The 27,558-nt window shown below is 36.2% G+C and overlaps 1 protein-coding gene across 2 annotated transcripts in view; it reads left to right on the forward strand.

Moving 5' to 3' along the window:
- The first annotated feature begins 304 nt into the window (after positions 1-304).
- The window catches only part of CUL4B (cullin 4B), a 34,525-nt gene continuing 7,271 nt past the window's right edge, over positions 305-27,558 (forward strand). The window contains exons 1-15 of one of the 2 annotated variants that reach the window (XM_006885068.1): positions 305-860; positions 2,854-2,969; positions 12,008-12,111; positions 12,709-12,778; positions 13,893-13,966; positions 15,359-15,521; positions 15,656-15,745; positions 16,043-16,125; positions 17,963-18,030; positions 19,003-19,121; positions 22,702-22,894; positions 24,564-24,668; positions 25,163-25,273; positions 25,619-25,704; positions 26,724-26,831. In XM_006885068.1, the coding sequence (XP_006885130.1) occupies positions 305-860; positions 2,854-2,969; positions 12,008-12,111; positions 12,709-12,778; positions 13,893-13,966; positions 15,359-15,521; positions 15,656-15,745; positions 16,043-16,125; positions 17,963-18,030; positions 19,003-19,121; positions 22,702-22,894; positions 24,564-24,668; positions 25,163-25,273; positions 25,619-25,704; positions 26,724-26,831 (2,046 nt within the window). Of the gene's footprint in view, positions 861-1,147; positions 1,170-2,853; positions 2,970-12,007; positions 12,112-12,708; positions 12,779-13,892; positions 13,967-15,358; positions 15,522-15,655; positions 15,746-16,042; positions 16,126-17,962; positions 18,031-19,002; positions 19,122-22,701; positions 22,895-24,563; positions 24,669-25,162; positions 25,274-25,618; positions 25,705-26,723; positions 26,832-27,558 lie in introns of those variants that run through there. The other variant, XM_006885069.1, reaches the window with a different exon arrangement.

The following is a 27,558-nucleotide window of genomic DNA, read 5'->3' on the forward strand; positions in this document are numbered from 1 at the left end:
CGCTCCTGCAGAAAGGGGGGGGGAAGATTGAAAATCAGGGGAGGGGGACGGCAGGGCCATTTACCTGTCTCCCTCCTCATTCGCTGTCCCCCCTCGTTCTGCTCACTCTTGGTGTCAGCCTATCCTCCTTCCCAAACCCTCCCATTTCCCCGGTGTAGCTCCCCCCTCACTTTCCTTCTCGTCCTCTGTGTTTCTCCTCTTTCTTCCCTTCCCCCTCTAGCTTTACCACCTTCTCCCCTACACGCACACAGGCATATAAACGTAGGTTTTTGATGCTCCTCTGCCTGTTGACCCCGCTATTTTCATGTTTCCAACAGGTTTTTCTTCCCCCAATCCCTCAGCTGCTGCTGCTGCTCAGGAGGTCAGATCTGCTACTGATGGTAATACCAGCACCACTCCGCCCACCTCTGCCAAGAAGAGAAAGTTAAACAGCAGTAGCAGCAGCAGCAGCAGTAACAGTAGTAACGAGAGAGAAGACTTTGATTCCACCTCTTCCTCCTCTTCCACTCCTCCTTTACAACCAAGGGATTCAGCATCCCCTTCAACCTCGGCCTTCTGCCTAGGGGGTTCAGGGGCTACTTCGAGCCACCCAATACAGAAGAAGCTGCGTTTTGAAGACAACCTGGAGTTTGTAGGGTTTGATGCGAAGATGGCTGAGGAATCCTCCTCCTCCTCCTCCTCATCTTCACCAACTGCTGCACCATCTCAGCAGCAACAACTTAAACATAAGAGTATATTAATCTCTTCTGTGGCTTCGGTGCACCATGCAAACGGCCTGGCCAAATCTTCTACCACCGTCTCTAGCTTTGCTAACAGCAAACCTGGCTCTGCTAAGAAGTTAGTGATCAAGAACTTTAAAGGTAACCGAGGCCAAAATCATAATCACTTAGTAAGGATTTGACACTTGAGTGGTCACGTGCTCTGTTTATGTTAATATATTAAGCAGTATAGAGGTGGTCTAATGCTTTCTGCATAATCAATGAGGTGGGAGGGAGGTCCTTTTTTTTTGTAGAGTGTTCATTTTTTCCAATGGTGCTTAGTATACTTGTACAGAAGTATACTTGTACACTGAGTGTTTCTGTACAGCATCTTGAGATCTTAAGCCATTGTATTTCATTTGCTGTTTCTTCCACCATCAATCGTAGGTATGATTGATCCAGATTTTACAGGTGAGAAACTTGTAATCTAAAGATTATTTATGTCAAGAGTTTTGTGAGCTTTGGCTCTTTTTAATGCCTCAGTAGGCCACATTCTCCAATTCCTAGAAATGCAGGTAGAAATGGTAAGCCTTTGATACCCAAATAAGATTTATAGTTAGTTTTTTAATGTTGAATACAATGTTTTGCAACTCATTTTGGAAACAGTATTTGGAGAAAAAGTGTGATCTCTGCATTTCTTTCTAAAATAATATTTGGAAATACAAGATGCTTTGTGTACACAGAAATTGTAATTCAGTGTAACATCAGTCTAAAGAGGAACAGTTACTACATTTTACATCACTAAGATAAGTTATAAAGTACTTACCTACAGCTTTTAGGAAAATTCACAAATACTGTGATTGATATATATGATTGAGAATCTAATGAATGCACTGACACTAATATAAAACCAGCAATTTATAAAGTTACTGGATTGGTTTAATTTATATGTGTTTCCGTTTTTCTGACTACTTTTTCAACACTCTTAATACTTGTAAGACATACTAAATGTCTATTGAATGGAGAAGTAAATGAATGAACTTAAGTAATGTTTGCAAGTGCCGCTAGATAAATGCTAGTGCTGAGAAAATTAGGTTTCCTTGTTTGTGTTTTCAATATTAGTATAGAAATTGGGACTATATTTTATCTTAATCAAGGGGTTATATTGTTTTGCTTTTCATCTTTTCTTTTTTTATATCACTTCCCTCCCATTCCAGGCTCTCAGAAGAGTTTTCTTTCTGATTTGCTGGAGCTTTCTGGAGTGAATATGGATTGTAGTTGGCTAATGTGATCATTAGTTCACTTAAAAAGATAACAATTTAATAGCCAAGTATTTTGATTTTTTTTTTAAGAAATAAGCTATGTATGATATGATCCTAATTGTATTTGCAGACTGGTTTCAGAGCTCTTGTTGTTTCCCACCCTTTTGCCCCCTTACTAAAGTGAAAAAATTTTTTTCAAGGAATTTGGATGTTTTATATCTTTTAAAAACATTTCACACTCTGCTTGTAAATGTAGTATAAATTAAAACCCAAATAAAGAATTCTATTTCTGTAGGTCCTGCATAAATTTAGGGGTCATCAGACTTGGATTAGAATCCCAATTTTGCCAGTAATTACCTATGATGACCTTGGACAAGTCTTAATAAATTGATCTTTGAGCCTCAGTTTCTTTATTTGTAAAACAGTAATATATTCCTCAGGATGTTATTGGAAGATTGAGATGTTTATAAAATACTTTTCAGACCATTGGTATCTCAAGTGTTAAATTCATATTGAGTTGGGTTTTATACATGTGGAATAAGATCAGGATTTTGGGTGTTTTTATGTGTCATTGAATTTTCATGTTTTGAAGCAGTACAGTTGAGATGAAAGGGTAAAAAGCTTACCTTCAGTTTTAATAGTCAAAATGAATCACTTTTCTAGAATTTTTTACTTAAATAGTAGCAAAAGCAGTTATTATTTTAGATTTCTTATGACATCAAATTTTATTTTTATGCTAAAATTCAGTGGTTAGTTTAATATTTAGGTGTAACAAAATTAAAAAGTTAACAGTTTTCTCTGGAAAATTAAAACAATGCCATTGTGTTTGTTGGGTCTTTCAATTACTATATCCTATGTATTATTTTGATACCAACCTTTAATATTTTAACTAGATAAACCTAAATTACCAGAAAACTATACCGATGAAACATGGCAGAAGTTAAAGGAAGCAGTGGAAGCTATCCAGAATAGTACTTCAATTAAGTATAATTTAGAAGAACTCTACCAGGTATGTATTAATGTGATAACCAGATTTAATTGTTGTGTCTTCAAGGGGAATGTAGATTGATTTTATTTTGTGAAACAGGCCTGTAAATAGACTTGGTTCCCTTCCAATCTACAATTTTATTTAATTTCTGTACTCTGAATTGTTACATAAAATATGAAGGCCGTTATAGTGCTATAATATAGGGTTTTCTTGGACCATTCCAATTAGAATTTATGCTTAGGATCAATTTGATATAATATCATATAATTTTGTACTCAGAATCCACAGCATGGTTCCCATAGATGATTTCGGGTGACACGTCATTGTATTGTGATAGTTCTTGCCTAATGGTGACACATAAATATAGGAAAGGCCTCAGGAAAGGCAGGTATTCTACATGTCTTTAATTCGCTTCTGTCCTACTAGTAGCCTTTTGACAGTTCTTGTTCTTTATATTTGCCTTATCTTCTGGGCTTCTATATACACCTCAGCCCAGAAATGAGTGTGCTAGCACGTTGGTCTGAGACTGATTTGTATTTTCGCTTGAATATAATATCAAAAGCAATTATTGATTAGATTTCTTACTACCAAGATCCCCTGTGCCTACTGTGATTATGGCACAACCAATGTAAAAAGTTATGCTGGAAAGTTAGTTTGTGTCAGCAATTTCGTTTTTAAAAAAACATACCAAAAAAAATCCTTTTGAAGGTGCAAAATATCCTGACTTCCTCTATTGGGTGCTTAGAAAATATGTTGGTGGAAAGGATCCAATGTGAAAAACAATGTATACAAACTTTGTAAATAAACAAGTATAAAATTAAAATTTTATTTAAAAAATACTAAAGCAACATACATCTTTTTTTAAAAAAAATAGAATTTTAATTTTATCAGTATTTGTAGTTTTCCTGTAGGAGTTTCTGGGTGGCACAGATAACTAAATCCCCTATTACTTGAAAGTTTGGTGGTTGGTGGCCCCCCCTCCCAGAAGCCCCTCAATAGGCAGGGTCCCACCTTGAAAACTAATTGGAGCACTTCTAGGCTGCATAGATGGAGTCACTGTGAATCTAATTGATTCCACAGCAGCCCCCACCCCCACCAGTTTTTTTATCTGTTCATTTTAGTTGCTGAAGAATTAAGGTAAAGCATAAAGATCCTGTTAGTTTTGGAATCTAGTTACGGTTCTTTTGTTATACTTGTGTACCTGCACACAATGTTGAAACCTTGCTTATCTTTAGTTTTTGCTTCTGTAAGATAGGGTAAAAACACTTGATTACTTAAGAGAATCAAAGAAAGATGTTTGGGGACTACTGTTAAAAAGAGTATAAGATAATTATTACTTGTTAAACTTTTCTACAAGCCACAAGTGAGATCAGCAGGTTTTTTTGCTGTGAGAATTAAATGACTTCATGCATACAGAACATTAAGAATACCTATCACTTAGTAACAGTATTATTGTTGTTGAGTACCAGAAAGGTGGGTTGTCAGAGGCAGTTAATCTCACAGGAGGAGATTGCCCATCCCTCTCCCCCAGAGTGGGTGGTGGCCGTCATGATTGCAGCATAGCTTCTTGCCACTAGACCACCAGAGTTTAATAGTAGTAAGGATAATAATATTAATATAGTATGTTAATTCAAAGTGTTGTTGTGGTGCACCATTGAGTCCAAACAAACACATAGTTGACCCTCCAGTGGGTGTCCTTCTCCTACAGAACAGCTGATGGATTAATATAATAATGCTGCATAAGTGCACTCATAGCTAACCCGACTGGGTTTTCAGACACAGTACATCGCGCAGGAAAAGATTGCCTATCTTTCTTCTTTGGATTTGAACCATATACCTTTGAATTGGTAGCACGGCTTCTTACCACTTTGTATAGACTGTGACAACATTCAAATCAGGTTTAAACTTAGAATATCGTATTTAAGTATTTCAGAAACCACTTTGGATTTTGGTTAGCAGCATAGCACTTAACACATAGTGCCATCTGAGCTCCTTGTGAAGTAGATAGGGCAGATGTTATCTTTACAAGGAATTTATAAAGTAGAGTCTCAGAGAAGGTAAATAGCCTACGTAGGTCATGATAGTGTCAGAGCAGAAGGACTCAAACTGATGTTCAAATTCCTAGTCCAGTATACTTTCCTGTCATGGAGGCTCACTAATATGCTACAGTAATTTTACTGTCAGGATAATTCAGTGTTTGAAGAATAGAAATCACTTAAAGCGTATAAATAAAAACTTCCCTCAAAGCAAGTAATTGTTTTCATTCATGTGTTTATATAGTGGCTATTTGGATATGCTTTTCTACAGTATAATTTAATTCAGTGTGTTACTTTAAATATTTTGTGTTTATAACATGTTGATTACACTTGTAATGAGCCCTTTTTGTCTTCACTTTTTCCCAGGGATTTTGATTTGAAAATATTTTCTCTGATACATTGGTTCCCTGAAATCTTTTTTAATTAAGTCATTCATTCATTGTTGCACATTTTCCTTTCTCCCCTTTCCTTTTCCACCAGTCGGCTTTGCAATGCACCTCTTGTTCCAGATTATTGTCATATATGTAATACCTAATCCCTGTATTCCTTTCAGACAGTTCTTCCCCTGTAGACAATTCTTCATCTGTTCCAAGACAGTATGCATTATTTACATATCTTTAAAGTTTGAAGAGCTCATAGTTTGCATTTTTTTGTATCCTTGTTTTCTTGTGCTTCAGAAGTATTACCTACTGTTAGTTGCCTTTGTCGAGCCTCAAACCATGAGTGTTCTGTTTTCTCCAGTGTTTGCATTTTCATAGTACCTTATTGTAACTACCTGGTGTAATAAATTTTAATCCATTTATTTCTAGCTTTTTTATAGTGTTTCACCATAATTTTACAAATGTTCTCTTGAACTGTTCTCAGATTATTTTGAGATGTTCAAGTTTTTTAAAAGTGGATAAAAAGGACAGGTGTGTTTGATTTTTTTTTACTCATTGAAATGTATTTTAAAAGTAGTCTCAAAGTTGAAAACAAAGTACACAAATAAAAGACAAAATACACCCCTACTCCCAACTTCTCACTCCCCCATCCTGCAGTAAATACTTATTTGTCATATGTCTGTCTAGACCATTTTCCATTAAAGATTAAGCGTGGAAGTCCCTAGTGTGGGTTGGGTGTGCTGCCTACTAAGTTTTTAATTTCTAGGAAAGAACATGCTGTTCTGAGTACATTTGCAATAACAGATATTTTGGATTTTTAAAATTATCTTTTTCGAATACTTTTATATTAAAATTCTACAAGAGTTTTAAAAATTATTTTACATTGTAAGACAGTGGTTAATGTTTTGGGTTTTGTTTGCTTATGACTTTGGACTTTTATCAGCCTGCCTTAGATCTAAGGCTTTGGAGTGGTTCTTGTGGGTATATATAAGAATGACCTGGGACTCTTGTTGAAATGTAGATTTTGGTTCATTATGTTTGGGGTGGAAATGTGAATAGCTTCTTAGCAGAGAGTCTCAGCCGTAGTTTCAGTCATTTAGCTAACTTTGGATCAGGAATTGTTCTGAGTCTTCAGTATTTTCATTTGTTAATTGCTGAGGCTACCACACTTCTGGTGCAAGAGTGTTGAATTGTAGATAAGATACCGTGGGGGTTTTTTTTTTGTTTTTTTTTTTTAAAGTACTTAGTGGAGTGCTTGCTGTTTATTGGTGACATGGATGATAATAAATATTTGTATTTTTTTTTAAAAATCTTCATTTTTTAAAAAAATCTTTTAAAGTATCTTCATTTTGCAATTACATTTTAATATACAGTTCTAGAGCCACATACGCTTTTAAATTCTAAATCCAGACTAGGCCAGAACAGCTGGCTAATAAACAGATTACATTCCAGATATGCTTCAGTAGACGTTAGCCAAATTGAAAATAATAATAGAAAAAGAGAGGAACTCTCCAGAATAAAAGAGGACTCTCTCTAGAACAACATCAAGAATATGTCTACCCTGATTTTGTATGTGTTATCTTAACACATGTGAAATTTTTATTTTGATGTGAGAAGGTTTTTTGTAAATTATATTTAAAATGACAATTATTTTCCTTATTTCTAAGCTTTTTAAAGCTTTTAAGCTTGTTTAAAAATCAGCCACTTTCTTTGAAGCTGTTTAGTAAACTATATATGAGCATGTAAATGTCTTAAGAATTCTCTTCGAAGGCGAACCTAGTCGATCAATTCTGATGAAAATAATTTACTTTCACTCATGACAGAAACTGGTGTTCAGTTAGCTCTTAAATAACAAATTAAGAAGGAAATTTTAAGTAATGAGCTTCGATTAGTGATTTATTTGTGGAGTAGATAACCACATGGCTGGAACAGTTCATCCACCTGGTTATAATCAGTCCTAACATCTGATTGTTTAAGTAATCAGCTCTTAAGGGCTAGCCATTTAATTCTTAGTGTTGAGTACTGACTCTTTGATTGTATAAATTTTGCTTATCTGAGGTTGCTTTATTGATTTTTTTTTTTAGCTTAGTATGTCACATGTTATATCCTTGGCTCTTGTGTTAGTTCTTAGTGCTGCTGTAACAGAAATTGTCTAAGGGGGTGGCTTTGGCAAATTTATTCTCTTACGGTTTAGGAAGCTAGAAGGTTGACTTCAGGATTTCACCCCTAGGGGGAGGATTTTCTCTCTGTTGCCTTTAGAGGAAGGTCCCTTTCTCATTTCGATGTGTCTCTGGACTGTGACGTGTCCCTTGGAAATCTCCATGTTTTTTGGCGTTAGTCTTCTGTGGGTTTAGGAGGTTCTCAGTCCTGGAACCCCAGATCCAAAGGGTGCTCTTCCCTCTTTTTTCGTCTTTCTTGGTTGTACAAGGCTCACTACTGCCCCTGCCCCGTGCCTTTCCTTTTTATCCTTGATAAGAAAAAAAACTCCCTTTAGGGTCAGGACTCTGATCTGAGTGTGTTACATCCCACCCTAATCCTCTTTCATTATATTATGGGAGGTTATTACATCATTATATAACTGCTAGACTACTGAGAATTGAGGCCCAAAAGTCATTTTTATTTCATTGATTTCCTTTCTTCTGTAAATTCTTAGGTTTTAAAATATATTTTAGATATTTTTACTACTGTAAAATGGTAATTTACATTTTATTGCAATATCATTTATTAAAAAGTCTTGTGTGCTTTCCTTCACACATCTTAAAATTTGAAAAACAACCTAATCCATTTGGCGTTGGACCAGAACCACCACTAGTGATAGTAAAGAATTATTTTTCTTACTATCTCTTGTTGCTAAAGAAGAAAAATTTCTATATTCCTAGTCTTAGTTCTCATCCCCATTTCCACTCTGTCCTTTGCTCCAAATACGTGTTTTGTTCCTTTTGCTATTTCTTGACTCCTACGTTCTCTGAGGAATCAAATGTAATTCATTACAGTTTTGTGTTTCATTTGTTAGACTTCAATGTTTTATTTGATTCCCTCTCCTAGATTATGCTTTTGGTATAACATCATATATGGATTGTGGATAGGAAGGACTAGGATTTAGAGGATAAAGGCTGAAAAGTTGCTAGGGTGTTTTATTTTCCACCTCATGACTGTATTTTTATGCAGACAACATGCATGTTAAACTGTTTTGCAAACTGCAACCCTCTTGCACCTTTTTTACATGGACACATTATAAGTAAGAAAACATAGTACCGTTTACCATAGCCAGTATACCAATAATTCTTAAGACCTTAAGTTTATTATTTAAAGGTCTGTACAACTGTTTAGCTGCTAAGTAGACATAGTTAACTTGTGAGGCTAGAGATTATTTTAGTAATAATTATTATAGATTTAACTTCTAGGACTTTTCAAAGTGTGCTAGTCAGATATATAGTAATTAATACATTTCTAAAAGTCCATTTCTGAGATAGAAGATCTAAAAATAGAGCTGACCTCAAACTTCTAAGTAGTGATTTGACACTTTCATATATTTCTATGCTAGCACTAGGGATATTGTAGCTGATGTTAGATGGATCTTAGCTGAAAGCAGGGAATACCAGAAGAATGTCTATCTGTGTTTCATTGATTATGCAAAGGCATTTGATTGTGTGGAACATAACAAACTGTGGCTGACTCTGAGAAGAATGGGAATCCCAGAACATTTAATTGTGCTAATGCGAAACCTATACTTGGACCAAGAGGCAGTTGTTAGAACACAGCAAGGTAACACTCCATGGTTCAAAATTGGGAAGGGTGTACTCCAAGGGAGTGTCCTATCTCCATACCTTTTCAACCTGTATGCAGAGCAGATTATTCGAGACGCCGGGCTCTATGAAGAGAAGTGTGGCATCAGGATTGGTGGAAGATCTATTAACAATCTGTGTTATGCAGATGACACAACCCTGCTTGCTGAAACTGAGGAGGACCTCATGCACTTGCTGCGAAGGGTCAAGGACTGCAGCCTTCAGTATGGACTAAGGCTCAATGTCAAGAAGACAAAGATCTCACCACTGGACCAATTGGTAGCATCAGGATGGATGGTGAAGAGATTGAGATTGTTCACAGCTTCAGTTTGTTTGGCTCCACGGTCAACACTCTTGGCACCAGCAGCCAGGAAATAAAAAAAATGTATTGCGATGGGAAAGTCTGCTGTTAGGGACCTCTCTAAAGTACTCAAGAGCAACGGTGTCTCTCTGGAGACTAAGGCGCCTGATACAGGCCATGGTCTTTGCAATCACTTGTTATGCATCAGAGAGTTGGACAGTGACTAGGGAAGATAGAAGGAGAATTGATGCCTTTGAGCTGTGGTGCTGGAGAAGAGTATTGAATGTACCATGGACTGCCAAGAAAACAAACAGACTCATCCTGGAGAGGGTTATATACCAGGCTACTCCTTGGACTCAAGGATTCTGGGGCTTCCTCTGACATACTTTGGACATGTTGTAATATGTTTGGACATATTGTGGAGACAGGTCCTTGGAGAGGGACATCATGCTTGGTAAGGTGGAGAGACAGCGCAGGAGGGGTAGACCCTCTATGAGGTGGATTGATTCAGCGACTGGGGTAATTGGGATGGGTGTGTCAGAGGCATGTGATTGGATTGGCACAGGATAGAGAAGGGTTTAGGACTGTTTTACATAGGGTCGCTATGAGTCGTAAAGGACTCGACAGCACATAACAACAACAACACCACTTTACCACTTACAGGATGTAGAGGTAAGCAGTCAGTCCTTGTTGAGTCATGAGTGCCTAACTTAGTGCAAAGTGAGGCAGATATGTTAAGGATGCAGAAGTCACACATTCCTTGCCCTCAAGGTGCTTACACTCCAGAGAGTTCCTTTTAATAGTCTATGAAAGCAGAGCACCCACAAGGAAGAGGGACAATCTATGTTGGACCATCTTAACTAGAGAGACGTATGAAGTGAGCTTAAGTATATCTTCAGGTATTTGTGGTAATGCCCAAAGACCCCCATGAAACATGTCCAGAAGAGACTTGGGAACAGCTGTTGAGTCTTTTTGGCCTGCTGTTTTCTGGTGAGGCATAGTGACTTCCTTCTGATAACATAAGCCTTCTATATAAGCTTGTGTTTTTTTCATTTGCTCATTTATTTACTGGACCTGCTTTTGGGGATGTGACTTCCAAACCATCACCAGGGTTGGTGTCACCTATTGTGGTAATTCATGGTCTCAACAAAACCTGCCTACTGGGCTGAGCGGCTTGTACTGCCTTTGCACATAGACCTGCTCCCTCCATGTAACCTTGCCCCCACAGCACCTCTCTTCCATTGGCCAAGTTGGAGACCGTCCTTTCCATCAGCTGTGAGGTCCACAGTATACTTACTTTCATCCTGACTGATGGATAAGGGTGTATGTGTGGTGATAACTTACTCCACTTGGTGACAAGTGACACCAACCCTAGAGAGGCCACTCTGTGGTCATTTTGGTGTCATTTCCTCTGACAGAGTGATAGGGCATACAGTCCACAAGCTCTTACTGAGGCCACTTCATATTTCTAAAATCCCACTCCAACAGAACCTAGAGTTTGTGAATGGAATTACTGTTTTCTTCTGTGATGGTAAAAAGAGGAATCAGAATCAACTCATAGCTGACCCTCCATTTCGTTTCTGAGGCTGTACTACATATAGGAGGAGACTAACCTTTGGGTTAGCAGTGCAGCTTGTTAATGGACTACTCCATTAGAATGCTCTAGTGTTGTACTTAAGTCATCATTTACTGCAATTTTCGATTATATCAATCAGAATGTATCCAAGGATTTTACCATGCCTGTTGTTTTAAATTTAAAGTTTTGAAAGTACGTATAGCAAGAAATTAACTGAAATCTGAAGCTTTGCCCTTTGGGATCTGAGTCTGAACAAGACCAACTATCAGAATGAAGTAAAACTACATTAATTTCATTTAAAATTAATGTTTATTGAATTGTATAAAATTATAAAACCTCTGTTTGACTATTCTTACAGTGAAATACTACAGAACATTCCATAGCATTTAATTATATCATCTCTCTCTCATTGGCATCAGCCCAGAGTCAACTCATTGCTAATCTCACAGATGGATTAGAACTTTGCGCCTTTAGGTTGACAGTGCAGCTCTTTACCCACTAGACCACCATACTCATCATGATACTGTTAGCAATTTTTATGTTTTGTTCTGTTAGGAAAACCAAAGAAAGTAAAAATATAGCCACTTGACCCGTCTCATAAACAATTGGTATAATTAATTTTTAAACTCAGAATGGAGTTCTACTCATGAAAATGGTTAACAATTTAAAGAACAAAATCTTTTCTGTATAGCTGTTGCTGTAAATTTGATTTCTTTGCAGAGAGAAAACTCGGCATGACCCTTCATTCTTATCCTACACAATCACAATGAATAAATTATTTGTTCCTTTTTAACATAGTACATTGATTATGAGAAAGTTCACCCTCCACACCAATGTCTTTTGTTACTTGACCTGGTATGTTGAAATTTTTTTTTTAGTAAGCGGATATGGTAGAAATACCAAGACAATATGAACTTGATATAAATAATTGAGAAATCTTTTATTCTCATTTTCTCTTATGATACGTGTTTATTCTTGCAGGCTGTAGAAAATCTTTGTTCTTACAAGATTTCTGCAAATTTGTACAAGCAGCTGAGACAGATTTGTGAAGAGCACATCAAGTCACAGATTCATCAGTTCAGAGAATATCCTTTGAAAACAAATAAAAAATTCTTGTATTATTCTCCTCTGTCTTCCTGCCTCATCACTAAACCCAGCTTGAAGTGACATGCCTATTGTTCTTGTTATCCTAAGAGAGAGAAGCAGCAGTTTTTACTTATTGGTTTTAATTAGGGTCTAAATCCGCATGTGATTTTATTGTAAGTAAGATAGCCTTCTATTTTTCTTCAAATGGAAATATTCTAAGTGAGATCATAAACTGAGAACATCATGGTCTTTTTAGAGTTGTTTTAAAAGTGGAATCATAGTCTATTTTACAGTTTGGGGAGGGGGGACCACCCACAAAAACCCGAGTATTTTGTTCTTTAAGTAAGTACTGTTTAATTTTAGTAGCCACAGTGAAAATCCTGTGTCGGTACTTGAAGTTTGATCCATGACTAATCCTGAGGGTGTCCTGGCACAGGACCTGAGGGTTTCATTCCACTGTGCCTGGAGTCACCCTGAGGCAGGGGCTGACTGGATGGCAGTCCGTAACACATTTTACATTTAAGAGATAAATTTGCTTTTGCATTGGATATTTTATTTTGTATTCAATACATATAAATATCCTTAACATATCTTAGGGATTCATTGGATAGTGTTCTTTTTCTAAAGAAGATCGATAAATGCTGGCAAAATCATTGCAGACAAATGGTAAGTTTGAAAAAGCATTAACAGTTCAACTAAATACTCAATTTAAAAAATAAAATTTCTTCAAATTCAGGATGGCTAGTTTTAAAAGTTTTTTCAAGTGAGGACTGCCTTCATGTTTGTTCTTGTTCTGAGTTAGAAATCAATTTGGGTTGAGCTTGATCTTTTAAAATGCCAAGTTGTAGGTAAGCCATCATTTCAGAATGACTTGTACCTTAGGATGAGTTTTATTTTGTCATGCATATCTAATAAAAAAGCCAATCTTGTCTAAAAATTTTATATTTTGTTTCAGTCTTGATGGATATTCTATTTATAAGATTGTTAACTATTTGATTACGTGTGAAGTCATCTCAGGGTGTTATATTTTAGCTTATTCAGATCACGGCCATTTCTGTATTCCTTAGTCTGATGTTAGTTTATCCTTTGTATTCTGCAAAATAAAATCTTAGTCACTCGTCCAAAACCCCCACATGTACCATTTAAGACAGCTTCCATCCCTAGTACTGTTGCCAGAGAATTACATGAGTGTTCCTTTCATTCCCTGTTTTTATTTCACTTACTTTTAAGCAGCAAAAAAGTCATAGGACCATTTTAACTTCGTATTTTCTAGAAACTACAGTATTAAGACAGTAGAATAGTTTAATAGAAAAAAATGACATGAATGTATTCTCAGGTATGTTTATGTGCACGTTTGATCAGTACTAATGCTGTTGAGTCAATTCCGACTCATTAGCAGCCTTATAGGTAGGACAGTGTAGGCAGAGCAAAATTGCCCCATAGGACTTCTAATAGGCCTATAGATCTTTACAGAAGCTCATCCTTGCTTGCAACTGAACACTTTCATTGTTGTTGGATGTACCATTGAGTCAACACCAGTTCATAAACACCCTGTGAACCTTGGCCTATCCTTCGCCATCCTCACAAATATGCTAGTGTACAATCACTGTGTCAGTCCATCTTGTTGATTTCCCCCTTTATTCTGGACTTTTAACTGTCATCTAGCATATATACAAATGAACACTTCCATTTAATTCCTATGTTATCAAGAGCATATATTTGAGCCTTTACAGAATATAAACATTGTTTGATGATGTCTTCTCTTTTTCCCCACTGACAGATCATGATTAGGAGCATTTTTTTGTTCCTGGATAGAACTTACGTTCTTCAGAATTCCATGCTACCTTCCATTTGGTAAGGATGTCAGAAGAAAAAATTATGCAAAGATTTGTTACAGGTTATAGTCTAATCCGCATCATTCCATTGGAAGAGAAGTATTTCCCTAAAATTGCACATTCAGCTTCTAGATATTATTTATTAATAAAAACCTTCTGTTCTAATTTTTATTGTGAAAGATTATAGAACAAATGAGCTTTCTGTTCAATAAATTGTACACATTTTGTTTCATAAACTATTTTACTTTCTTTGACTTTGTTTATCCTAATTTTGAAAATGACTAACATTTCCTGAACATTTATTTGAGAAAAAAAGTTTTAAAGAAGGTATTAAAAAGTGTTTTGTAGCATATCTATGCATGTGACTCATTTTGCTACTGATTATCCAGATTCTACTTGCTTTTTCTTAATAAGATTATGGAAATGTTCACATATAGGTGAAAATAGAAATAATACGTTGAATTCTATCTTCTGCCATACGCTACTGACCACTTAAGTCTTCATCACTGTTGCTATTGTTGAGGGCCATCCTGTTGACTGCAACTCATAGTGACCTTATGAACAACAGATCTGAACCCTGCCCTATCCTGTGCCATCCTCATGATCTCTTATATGCTCAAGCCCATTGTTAAAGTCACTATGTAGTCATGTCATTACTGTCGTTGTCTTGTACCATGGAGTCAGAACTGTCTCAAAGCTGACCCTCCAGCAGGTCTCTGAAACAGTATATTGCAGGGGAGGAGATGACCTATTATTCTCCCATGGAGCATCTGGTGGACTTGAACTGAGTTCCTTTGGATTAGCAATATAACCACTAAGCTACCAGAGCTCCCTTCATCACTAGTATGAGGGCAAAAACATTTTATGCCTTAACTGCTGAGGTTTAGACTTTAGACTAATTTTGTCTTTTGATTTGAGCAAGGAACAAATTAATCAAAGAGAATACTCCAAAAAAATTTGGTCTTAGAGGAAAGCAGGAATTTGGCCCGAGTTCCCATTAAAGACATGAATTTCATATGTGCTTTAATCTAAAATAGCTGACCCTCTGATGTGTTTTTAGAGACAGTTAATTGCTCAGGAAGAGGTTGCCCATCCTTCTCCTGTAGAGCAGCTGGTGCCCTCGAACAGCATGCTCTAGGGGTTACAGCGCAGCTTCTGGCCACTAGGCCACCAGAGTTCCCTAATCTAATACTAGTTAGAATTAACTGTGTAAAATGTGGTAGTTATACTGTATTAAAGAATAATTCAATGTGTATTATTTTCACCACAACTGAAAAACATATATGTGACTCATCCTAATATTGCTACTTCAAAGCCTAGAGCTCACATTAATAGGTCGTAATTCATATCTTAGAAGTGATATTGTCAATTAATTTAGATTTTTATATATATATGTTTTTCTTTATTTTAGGGACATGGGACTGGAGTTATTTAGAGCTCACATTATAAGTGATCAGAAAGTCCAGAATAAGACAATTGATGGCATTCTTCTCTTGATTGAGAGAGAACGGAATGGTGAAGCAATTGATAGAAGTTTACTCCGAAGTCTTTTAAGCATGCTCTCTGATTTGCAAGTACGTTTACTTCACTAGTAATTTACCTTCGCTAGTTTGATGTAGAAAAATCAAATTTATCATACTCTTCACATAGCAGACATTTAATAATTATTTCTTAAATCAATTGTTTTCTTTCTCTTCTCACCTTCCAGATTTATCAAGATTCTTTTGAACAACGTTTTCTGGAGGAAACTAACCGACTTTATGCAGCTGAAGGCCAAAAATTAATGCAAGAGAGAGAGGTATTTCACAATAATGATTAATAATGCACTGTCTCTCTCAGTCATCTTTATGTTATAGAATATAAGCAGCCCTCTTCCCAACATTGTATTGCTTTTCTTTCACTCAGGTGTCTCTTTTCCTCTCTTCTTAAAGGCTAGCATTCTAGACCATAAACTGTACCTATAATTTTACAAATTACTCAATCCTGTCACATTTGGCAGGGCTGCTCCCATGAGCTTTTGGATTTGAAATTTTCTGATTTATTTATAGCAAAGAAAGCTGTAATATTAAAAAAACTAACAAAACTGTCTTTGTAGGTTCCGGAGTATCTTCACCATGTTAACAAGCGTCTAGAAGAAGAGGCTGACAGACTTATTACTTACTTAGATCAGACCACTCAGTAAGTATTACAAGCTTAGCCTAATAGTCTTAACCTCTTTAATTGACCATTGCCATTGAGTCATATTCAGACTTTGAGGGACCCCAGAGCACAGAGTAGGACTGTTCCGTAGGCTTTCCATGGCTATACATTTTTACATAAGCCAAATATTGTGTCTTTATCTCGCTGAATAATTGTTAGGTTCAAACCACCCCCATTTTGGTTAGAAGTTTAGTGCGTAAAAAAAAAAAAAAGTTTAGTGCGTAAAAAAAAAAAAAAGTTTAGTGCGTAAACACTGTCCCACTATGGATCCTTCAGGCATTTTACCAAAACCAAACCAAACTCACTGCCATCAAGTTGATTCTGACCCCTCCATTGGATTGTACATCTTTTATTTTTATTTATTTTTTTTTTTTAATTTTTGTGTGCGTGTACCGTCAAATCAGATCTGACTGGTACAGGAGGAGATTGTCCCTCCTTCCCCGGCAGAGCATCTGGTGGATTCGAAGCGTGCGCCTCTGGGATTGTAGTTGTAGCTCCTTGCCACTAGGCCACCAGAGCTCCCCTTGGACTGTACATCTTTACAGGAGGAAACTCCCTATCTTTTCCCATATCAGCTAGTATTCTCAAACTGCAGTCCATCTGGTAACACCAGGTCTCCTTAAAACACTTTGTTGCTATTATGTCCTGTTAAGTAGAAACCGAGTCATAGCTGACCCTCTAGTAGGTTTTCAGAGGCAGTAAATCTCAGGGGAGGAAATGGCTCATCTTTCTCTGGTGGAGCCACCTGGTGGATTTGAACTGCATGTTGTTGAGTTGACAGTGGAACTCCTTACCACTCCTACCAGAACTCCATCTGAGGAATCCCAAAACCTGTTAATTACTATTTGCAAGTCTGTGAGCTTTACAGTTGTATTTGTAATCAGTTTTTAAGTTGCTATTGTCATTATTACTTCATTAGATTTAATCAGATATTTGAGAGAGAGTAAGAGTGTGTGGGGAGGGGGCTATAACTAAAAATTGGATAGAAGCTGATGTGATCTTTGAAATTGGTGCCTTGGTGGTATGGTTTGTAACGTGTTGAGACGTAGCCAGTTTGAATCTTCTAGTTGGAATTGACTTAGGGCAGAGAGTTTTGATTTGGTAATCTTTTAGAGCTTAAAACCAGCTAAAGTTCAGTTACTGTTCATAGAATATACCCTGTTTCTGTACTTTCCTAAATATGACCAATGGAAGTAGAAGCCAATTACAGGAAGGTCACAGAATTATTTATTTCATGATGTAAGCAAAATTATGAGATATTTAATGTTTTCTTTCCTTCTAAGCATAAAGTAGGGAACACAGTTTCCCTAGTACATAGGCTGTTGTACTATTGATGCCAAAATGGCACCTGGCCATTCCAGTTCACCAGCTTCTCTGCAGAAGATAGATGCACAGTTTTCTCCCATGCATTTTACAGCCTCTGGAAACTCACTGGGGGGTCAGCTATGAGTCAGTTCTGACTCAATGGCAATGAGTTTGAGGGTTTTTTAAAAACATAGAAATCAGTACATTTGTACATGTTGTTATGTGCTGTTGAGTCGGAGCTGACTCATAGCTGGTCCTCCAGCAGGTTTTCAGAGGTAGCAAAATTACACAGGAGGAGATTTCCCATCTTTCTTCCACAGGGCAGCTGGTGGATTTGAAATGTGCCTTTGGGTTGGCAGCTTAGCTCCTAGACCAACAGAGCTCCTCATTTTTACATAGAATAGGAATATTGAAAGGAATGTAAAACGAACTGTTTATCTCTTTTTAGGGAAGTCTTTGATTTTGTAGGAATGTGTCATATGTCAGTAATTCTTTTTTATTTTCCATATAGGAAGTCATTAATTGCAACAGTAGAGAAACAACTTCTAGGTGAACACTTAACAGCAATTCTTCAGAAAGGTAATTGACAATTTGTAAAAGACTGTTTAAAAAATGGTATCAGTAGGAACTTTGTTAAAAGATTACCTTTTTAAAAGTTATAACATTTAACTGCATTTTTGAGGATGACTTACACTCTTTCTCCCTTTTCATCACAGTAAACTTTCATACAGGTGCCTATTTCTTTAACTGAAAGATACAGAAATTAAAGTGAGATAGATCTACCACCAGTACCTGTAAAATAATAATAAATAAAAATGAGATTGTGAATTCTCAAGTCAGTATTTTTAGGACTACACAGTAAGGAAAGGCATTTCTTTTTTCCACTAGTGTTTATATTTGTGGCATGTAGAACTAAGCATTTACTAATCCCAGGTGGTTTTTAGAATATACATTAAGTTTGACCTTGACACTTAATCTTTTGTGTGAAATGGGTGTTTGAATGAGCTTCAATGAGATTGAGATTATTATTCTGAACATCAAATTTGTTAGAACTTCATTTTAACTTAATCTGTTTATGTATGACTTGAAATAAAACAGACCATACCCAATATTCTGAAATACAGTTTTATATACTAATATCAGATGTAATACTACTACTGTATATATGATTTACATATATTGCAGATGATAGATGTTTATGTAAGATAGTTTTTAACACCAAAAATGTTTTATTTTATTTTTTCCCCCACTGTTGCATGTAAGCCAGTTTTTATAAATGGAGAACATCTGGTCTATCATGCTAAGTGGTATAAACCAATCCATAGTCACCTGTTACTTTTTTTCTAGTGACTAAATTAACTATATTTCATTTTTACACATAAAAGTGATTGATTATTTGTGCTTATTTTAAAGCAAAGGTCTAAATTATTATTCACATATAGAGTGGTCATAGTTCAGACCGATACTGCCATAATGATATAACTTAAAGTTTATTAAAATAATCTAACCTTTTTATTTACTATTTTTAATGGCAAATGTTTCAAAATTCAGGTTTGAATAACCTTCTTGATGAAAACCGAATTCAAGATTTATCTCTCCTGTATCAGCTCTTCAGTAGAGTTAGAGGTGGAGTTCAGGTACTTTTGCAGCAGTGGATTGAATATATCAAGGTATTTATTCACAATTTACCAGTGGATATTTTTTCTTCCTTTCATGGAATCTTTCATAGTATCTGAACTTAACAATTCTTGCATATCATTAAGAATTTTTTATTGTTTGACCTAATTTTTTTAAAAGTAATAGGATTTGAGAACCAACAACCTAGGAATGATAGCTGTGTGGCAAATGAGCAATAAAAGAGTTGCCTTCTTGGTGTCTGACATTTTTAACTCTTAGCATTTAAAGCAGTGCATATGGAAAAAGAGGAATTGTGGGGCACCTCAAACTTTTATTTTCTCTATTATATCTTATACTAATGTCACATTGCCATTGAATTAGTGTCAGGGTTGCACAGCTGATTAGTATAATTGATGTCAATAAGTTGTATACATGTAAAGGTCAAATTATTGATGTGTAAATATATATGTATATACATGGACGCATATAAAACAACCGAGAGAGAGAGTGAGTGTGTGTGTGTGTGTGTGTGTGTGTGTGTGTGTGTGTGTGTAAAGAGCAGCTCCTCAGATTAATTATATATTACCCTAATACTCATGGAATTTGGGATTTGGTTCCTTCAGGAATTCAAATCAATTTAGTCATGCCAAGTAAAATTAGAACAACCATTTTTTTCTTCATTTTAAAATGTTCCCATTTTTTGTACACATTCTTCCCTTCACATTGTGTTTTCTATGATCATTCCTATACATTGTGTTTTATGAAATGAATCACTATCGAACTATGCCAATCATTACCCTGTCTTTTTAGTTCCTCACTGGATCTTTTCTTATTCTTTCACCCCTCTCTCTCCGCAACAGACTCTGTGATCTTGTGATTTCACTCACCCCTCACCCCACCCTCAGGACCCCTCCCCCTTCCCCTTCCTTTGAACTTTTGGACGTATTTTACTAGTTATCCTTCTACATTTACAATAAAGGTCTTAAATAGTATTTATGAGTCCTTATGAGATTGAGTTCGTTCACTCAACATCATGCTCTCCAAATTTTCCCACGTTCTATAGTATTTTTCGAAATCATTGCTTCTGAGTGCCACACTGTATTTCATCATGTGATTGTACCACAATTTCTCAGTCCATTCGTTTGTTGATGAACATTTTGGCTGTTTGCATTTTCTTGCTCTTGTGAATAATGCTGCTGTGAACATCGGTGTACACATCTCCATTTTTGTCAGTTCTATTTTCTGTGGAGTATTATCCTAGTAGTGGAATAGCTGAGTTATATGGGATTTCTTTGTTCAACTTTGTTGTTGTTGTTGTTGTTCAGCTTTTTGAGGAAATGCTGAACTGCCTTCCAGAGTGGTATCATTTGACAATTCCACCAACAGTGTATTAGAGTTCACTTGCTGTCCTGTTAAACTTTGCCGTTGTGACTGGGGTGAGATGGTATCTCATTATGATTTTAGTTTGCATCTCTGATTGCCAGTGATTTTGAACGTTTCTTCATATGTCTGTTGGCCACCTGAATATCTTCTTCTGTTAAAATTCTTTCCATGTCTTCTGCCCTATTTGTGATTGGGTTATCAGTCTTTTTCTTGTGGATGCCCTGTTGTGTTCTCTCAACTTTTGTTATGAGACCATTGTTTGAGATGGCATTGTCAAATATATTTTCACATCAGTAGGTTTTCTTTTTACCCTTTTGGGAAAAGTTTTTGATGCACACAGGGACTTAATCTTTAGAAGGTCTCATTAATTGATATTATTCTCTCCTGCCTGTGTATATCTGGCAGTATTGACAGCCTATTTATACCAGAGGTTAGAGCTTCTGAATATGGTCCCATTTTGTCTCTTAATGATCTTTATGGTTTTGGGCTTTACTTCCAGGTCTCTGATCCACCTTGAGTTGATTTTTGTGTATGGTGTGAAATGTAGATCCTGCTTCAGCTTTCCTTAGGTTCAGTTTTGCCAGCACTATTTGTTGAAGAGATGTCATTTTTGATAGGTTTTCTGGTAGATTTTGTTTCCTTGTTAGATACCAGTTAACGATCTGATGTATTAATTTCTACGAGTCCATTCATCTGTGTATCAGAACAGACATTTTTAAGATTCGGATTCAGTGGCATGAAAGTTGGAGCAAGAAAAATTAAAAGGCACAGTCCTGGAGTAGGAGACTTGAGAGGGGCAGTAACTTGATGCAGCGGTTTAGATTATTGCCCTCACCTTTGGAGAGCAATACACATTGAAATCTGCATGACAGACTACCCTATTTGTGCCAGGCACAAGTATTTTCAACTTGGTCAGTCAAGAGATTTGATTACCTGTGCTTTTGTCTTGTAAGAGATTACACTTCTATCAATAGGTCAACCTGTATGTTTTCCTGTACTGGTTATTATCCTGGTTTGCATATATTTCACAAATTCAGTTCCATTCTATTTTTTTACTGAGTTGGTCATAACTAAGCCAAGAAAATGTGTAGCTCTAGGTTACTTGGTTTAGAGATTTAATGGCATGGTTTTAGCCTGTTCTGCTTCTTAGTTCATTGTGTTTCTGTTTTACTTCTTATTTGCTGGTATTTCTGTTCTGTCTCTCAGTCCATTATGTAGTGCCTGAGATCTTAAAAGCTTGCAAGCAGCCATCCAGTTATAATTGGTTCTGATTCACCTTCAGCAACAGAGGAAGGAGAGTCAGGGATAGGAGAACCAAACAAAATTGGTAGTAACTGACTACCATTGCAGTCATTCCTTGGTATCGGAGGGAGATTATTTCCATACCTTCACCCAGTACCAGAATCCATGATGCACCACATCCCTTAAATAGAATGCCTTGGTATTTTCAGATAACCTCCTCAGATAGTCTGTCATGCTTTATGCAATGTAAATGCTGTGTAAATAACACTTTATGCACTCACTTAGTCTTGAAGGGCTCACTTTGACTACTTAATAGCTTTTTTCAGAGTCTTCCCATCCCTTGAATATTTTTTATCTGCAATTGATTGAATTCTTGGATGCAGAGCCTCTGAATAAGGGCGTGATGTACTAAACATTTTGATCAAAAATACTGTGGAAGAGTCTTGATCAGAGGGTGAAAATTAAGAATAAAATTCAAAAGTCTCATTCACTCAAGACTTTTTGAACCTTTGATAGTAGATGAACTCCTGAAATTATCTTGAGATAATCTTTAAACCAAAAAATCCCCTGTAGTTTCCTTAACCAAACATTAGTCTAATTGCATTAGAAAAGAGTGTCCCTTTGAGCACTGTGTTCTGTCAAAGACAAATTGAAAACAGCCATTTAAAGGATTAGATAGGAAACTTAGAAGGCAATAAACTTATGTTATTGAGAGATGCCAGTTCAGAAAAGGAGGGTTAGAATGATTGTATAACTTGAGTCTAATCAGTGTCGATGAAATTTGCAGGTTGGTGTTTGGTTAGTGTGCTTTTTTAGTCTATGTGTGTGCTGTATGACCACAAAAAAAAGAAAAAAATTATAATTCTGCATTGTTACTGTGTACCCAGTGGTTATTCCTTATTTTTAAGATCCTTAAGTTTATGTACCAACTTCAAAAATAAAAATTTGGAATGGTCCTCATGGTCGGTAAGTTCAGTATGAAGTGATTGTTTAACTTATGTTTTTCAGGCATTTGGCAGCACGATTGTAATCAATCCTGAAAAAGATAAAACCATGGTTCAAGAATTGCTGGATTTTAAAGATAAAGTTGATCATATAATTGATATCTGCTTTCTGAAGAATGAAAAATTTATCAATGCCATGAAAGAAGCATTTGAAACATTCATTAACAAAAGACCAAACAAACCTGCTGAACTTATAGGTATTCTAGTCAATGTTTAATCTCTTGAATGTTTTTCTTTTTAAAAAATTTTGTATGTGTGTACCATCAAATCAGATCTGACTGGCACAGGAGGAGATTGTCCCTCCTTCTCCAGCAGAGCATCTGGTGCATTCAAACCGTGCGCCTCTGGGATTGTAGTGCAGCTTCTTGCCACTAGGCCACCAGAGCTCCCTTTGAATGTTTTTGTGTTGCTCCCTTAATCTCAGTTAATGTGAAATTTTGACAAGATTGTAGCATACAAGTGCCACCAGCTTTGTTGCGGGGAAAGGATAGGCATTCTCCTCCCGTGTAATTTACTGCCTCTGAAAACCCACTGTAGGGTCAGCTCTGAGTAATTTCTGACTTGAAGGTACATAACAACAATGCCTCATTTATTTAGGATTATTACTTAGCTGATAATATCTTACTAAGTCATTTATGCCACCGACTCAAAACCAACTTATAGCTGACCCTCTCCTGGGTTTCCAAGTCTGTAAATCATATGGGAAGAGGTTGCCCATCTTCTCTAGTGGAATCACTGGTGGATTTCATAATGACCAGAGAGATGTAGCCTTTGGGTGAGCAGCTCAACTCTCTACAACTGAGGCCATTAGACTTGATAATGTGTAGTCTGAAAAATGTTTCTAAAACTCTGGAGGTTTTTTAAGACCATTAAATTAAAGAACGTCTCAAAGCCTACCTGGGAAACACGTTTGTTTTGTTGTTTGGGGTTTTTTATAAGATAGTACAAGATTGTTTTCTAAGCCTATAACATTTTAGAGGGGAGACAAGGTGTTGTTTTTAGAAGTAAGTACTTAGGGCTATAAGAATGGACAGCAAGAAATTACACTTGTTAATTAGGAAGAGAAAAGTCCAGGAAAAAAGAAATCTAAAGCACTTATTCAGTATAAGGATGTGGGTGGTACACTATTGCAAAGCTCAGATATTCCTTCCAGGGATCCCGTAATGTCGAAGGAGGTATGCTAAGAAGGTCTGGGGTCCTCTCCCACAAAGGTGGAATTTCTTTGAAGTCTTGTATTGAACCTTAAAATTCTTTTGAATTGTTGTTGTTGTTGTTGTGTACTGTCGAATCACATTCGACTGGCGCAGGAGGAGATTGCCCCTCCTTCTCCAGGGAGCATCTGGTGGATTCAAACTGTGTGCCTTTGGGATTGCAGCACAACTTCTTGACACTAGGCAACCAAAGCTCCTTAAAATTCTTTAATTTTTGCCTCTTGCACTAACGTATTTGGGTTATTTTTATGGAAAAGTAATGTTTAAAGTTTCTTAACTTCAGTATAAAATGGACATGGCAGGAAGATATCTCTTTCATGTTTTCCATTGCTTCTGTATACTTCACAGATCCTGTATCCCCTTTCCCACTCCCTGAGGATGTTCATACTCAACTATAGGGTGCATCAGTAACTAGTGCAAAGTATATTAGATCTACAGTCAGAAGACTTGGTTTCTTATCCAGGCTCTGACATTTATTAGTTCTATGACATTGAATAAACTACTTGATCTCTGAATCTGAAACTTAAAAATAAAAAGAACTATCTCTTAGGCATTGAAAAACTGAATATATTATGCTCTTGTTTGGATATGTGTCATGGATACCTGTACTTATTAAACAACACATTTCCACCCCCTTCTTCCCCTTCCATTTTAGCTAAGTATGTAGATTCAAAGCTTCGTGCAGGCAACAAAGAAGCTACAGATGAAGAACTTGAAAAAATGTTGGATAAAATTATGATTATATTTAGATTTATCTATGGTAAGTGTCAACTGTTTAAATCTATTTCTTTTAAAAGAAAGCACTCAACAAAGAAAGCAGCATATATGTTCAATCTGAAGGGAGTAATAACTGTTTGGGGGGTTAGAGACTTAAAATTATATTTTATTCCCTGTATTTAAGTCATTGGGGATAATTGAGAGAATTGTTTCTTAATTGCCTTGTGCTTTGACTTTTCTCCTATAAAGAGGCTTGATTTTTGCTACTTGATTTAATCTCTAGGGTATTGACACTAAAGCTACCAGTGAATTAACGCTTTTCAAAAGAAAAGCTAATGAAGGCTTAATTCGTTATAGTGAAGAACATGGTGTCTGGTCTACAAATTCAATTCCAGTGTTTCTTGCATTTAGCAAACTTGGATCAACTGTGTAAATAGAATAACATGAAATAATGGCATGGTTTATTAAGCATTTTAGAGCGATTTTGTCAGAACTTTTTCATAGAATATTTTGAGAATTGTGGTTTTTTTAATATAGGCAAGGATGTGTTTGAAGCCTTTTATAAGAAAGATTTAGCCAAACGCCTGCTAGTTGGAAAAAGTGCATCTGTAGATGCTGAAAAATCGATGCTGTCCAAACTTAAACATGGTATGTTACCCATTCTTTCTATTACTTTTCTTAGACTTTTTAGGGAAAGTGTTATCTTAGTTTATCTGTGAACTGATTGCCTCTTTTGTCAGTCATCCTGTAATAAAAACAAACTCATGAGGTTTCTGATTTATTGTCCATATCTAGAACTGTTGTGTGTTTAAGCTTATGAGGTTTCTGATTTGATTCTGAATTAATGGGGCATCCACATGGGGGTGAAGACTTATTTTTAATCTTATGGATAGTTACAGATCATAGGTTGTACATAAGCTTAACTTTTGATGTTTCAAATCTTTTTCTATTACCAACCTAAAATATGATTAATGTATAAAATATCTTTACTAGAATGTGGAGCTGCTTTCACCAGCAAACTTGAAGGAATGTTTAAAGACATGGAGCTTTCTAAAGACATCATGATTCAGTTCAAACAGGTAAAAGTGAGTTAAACTCTTACTTAATTCTTTGACCTTAAAAATAGATAGTTAATGTCCTGCTGCGGTTTGTACTGAAGAGGATAAATAGAAACATGTATTGGCTGTAAATACTTCATAGCAATTTAGATGATATTCACGGTAGAAGAAAATGTAAGTATATTTGACTCCAGGATAATTCTTAATGAACACCAAAAAGAACATTAAAAAGAAAACCCAAATATATTGAACTAAAGTCAGTACTAGTAAAGCTATAGCTAGGTAGTGGGAACAGCTTTCCAAAATAACTGATCACTTTTGGAAATTGGTATGTTCAAAGGTGGCAGTGAGGAGGGAATAGACATGGTTAAGTGTATAAGGCCTTTTGGGGACATTGAGAATGAAAAGTTAAGCCCACAGCTTTGAAAATGAAGGTAGAAAGTGGTTTTAAAATATTTAATAACAGGTTATAGTAGGAGCAAATTAGATTTTTTTTTCTATTGATGTTCTAGTGACTTTTACTGAGGTGATAAATGAGACTGGAAGATAGAAAAGCGAGGTCAGCGTTAGTAGGATCATACACGGGTTCTACAGTAGCTACAGAATAGGATTTATTTGCTTTGCCCTTTCCCCCTCTTCTTCTTTCCCCACTTCAGGTTATCCCCTGCAAACAGGCAGTGGAACAAGTGAAAAACCGGAGACTTGGGCTGGCTGGTGGGGTGAGGAATGGGGGTTGCTACAAGGTGTTCCAAGCCACATAAGGGTCTCCAATGGTGGGGACTATAGGTGGTATGGGAAAAATACTGGAGAACAGATCCTGTAATAGCCCAGCTGAATGTAAAAAAATTATTTCAGTGGATAACACCTAGTGCATTTAATATAGGCTTCATGTATAGTCTTCTTAATGGTTAACCTTTTGGTTTAAGGCTAGTCAGTACTTGCATGTGATTTTTATAATGGGGAACTTCTATTATCCATCTTGTTACCACATAAACAGCTTGTACTTTTTAATTTCAGTATGTGTGTTGGTTTTCTTATAGTATATGCAGAATCAGAATGTACCTGGAAATATTGAGTTAACTGTGAATATCCTGACAATGGGTTATTGGCCAACATATGTGCCTATGGAAGTCCATTTGCCACCAGAGGTAAGACTTACTGGTTAGAACTTGAGTTATATATATGACTGCATTTTACTGTTACACAAAGCCAGTAGATGCATATGACACTAGCAATGGTGGAAGTAAATGACATTTTATTTTACCTGTTGTTTAAAAATAGTAGATACCTTTTAAAAGTATATGTCAGTAAACACCCCCAATATTAGATGTTCACGGTTTTAATATTTTACTCTTATATTTGCTGTTTCTATGTCTAGATCATAGTGCTAATGACACCAAGTTTCTTGATTCAGGTTCATTTTCCCTGATTCTCAAAAATTCTTGTCCATGAATCATTTCAGGGGTGAGGTTTACAAATTACTCAGGGTAGCGTTAGACTGACTCGAGTTCAGTGTGACTCAGAACTGAAGCCTAGAAAAATAAGACGAGAGAGATAAGTACTAAAGTCTTCTCTGGATGATTATGGACTCTCAGCTAGAAAATGAGCTAATCAAAAGAGAATACGGAGTACAAAGGACAGTAATGAGATACGGGGGAGCCAGCATAATACAGAGATGCAAAAGCCACCAGGAGGTGAATATTTCAAAAGCACATGATTAACTGTTGCAAGGAGATAAAAAAGTCTTCAGAACTGATAAATGCCGTTATATTTGATGGTCAGGACATCATGACATTGAAGTGATGCATGGACTAGACAGAATATGGTCTTAAATTTTGCTGGAAGTTAATGGACATGAATTAATTTCAAAAATCA

This window comes from Elephantulus edwardii, unplaced genomic scaffold (genome assembly GCF_000299155.1).
Source record: "Elephantulus edwardii isolate Elephantulus edwardi_28Jun2011 unplaced genomic scaffold, EleEdw1.0 scaffold00040, whole genome shotgun sequence".
Classification (NCBI taxonomy): domain Eukaryota; kingdom Metazoa; phylum Chordata; class Mammalia; order Macroscelidea; family Macroscelididae; genus Elephantulus; species Elephantulus edwardii.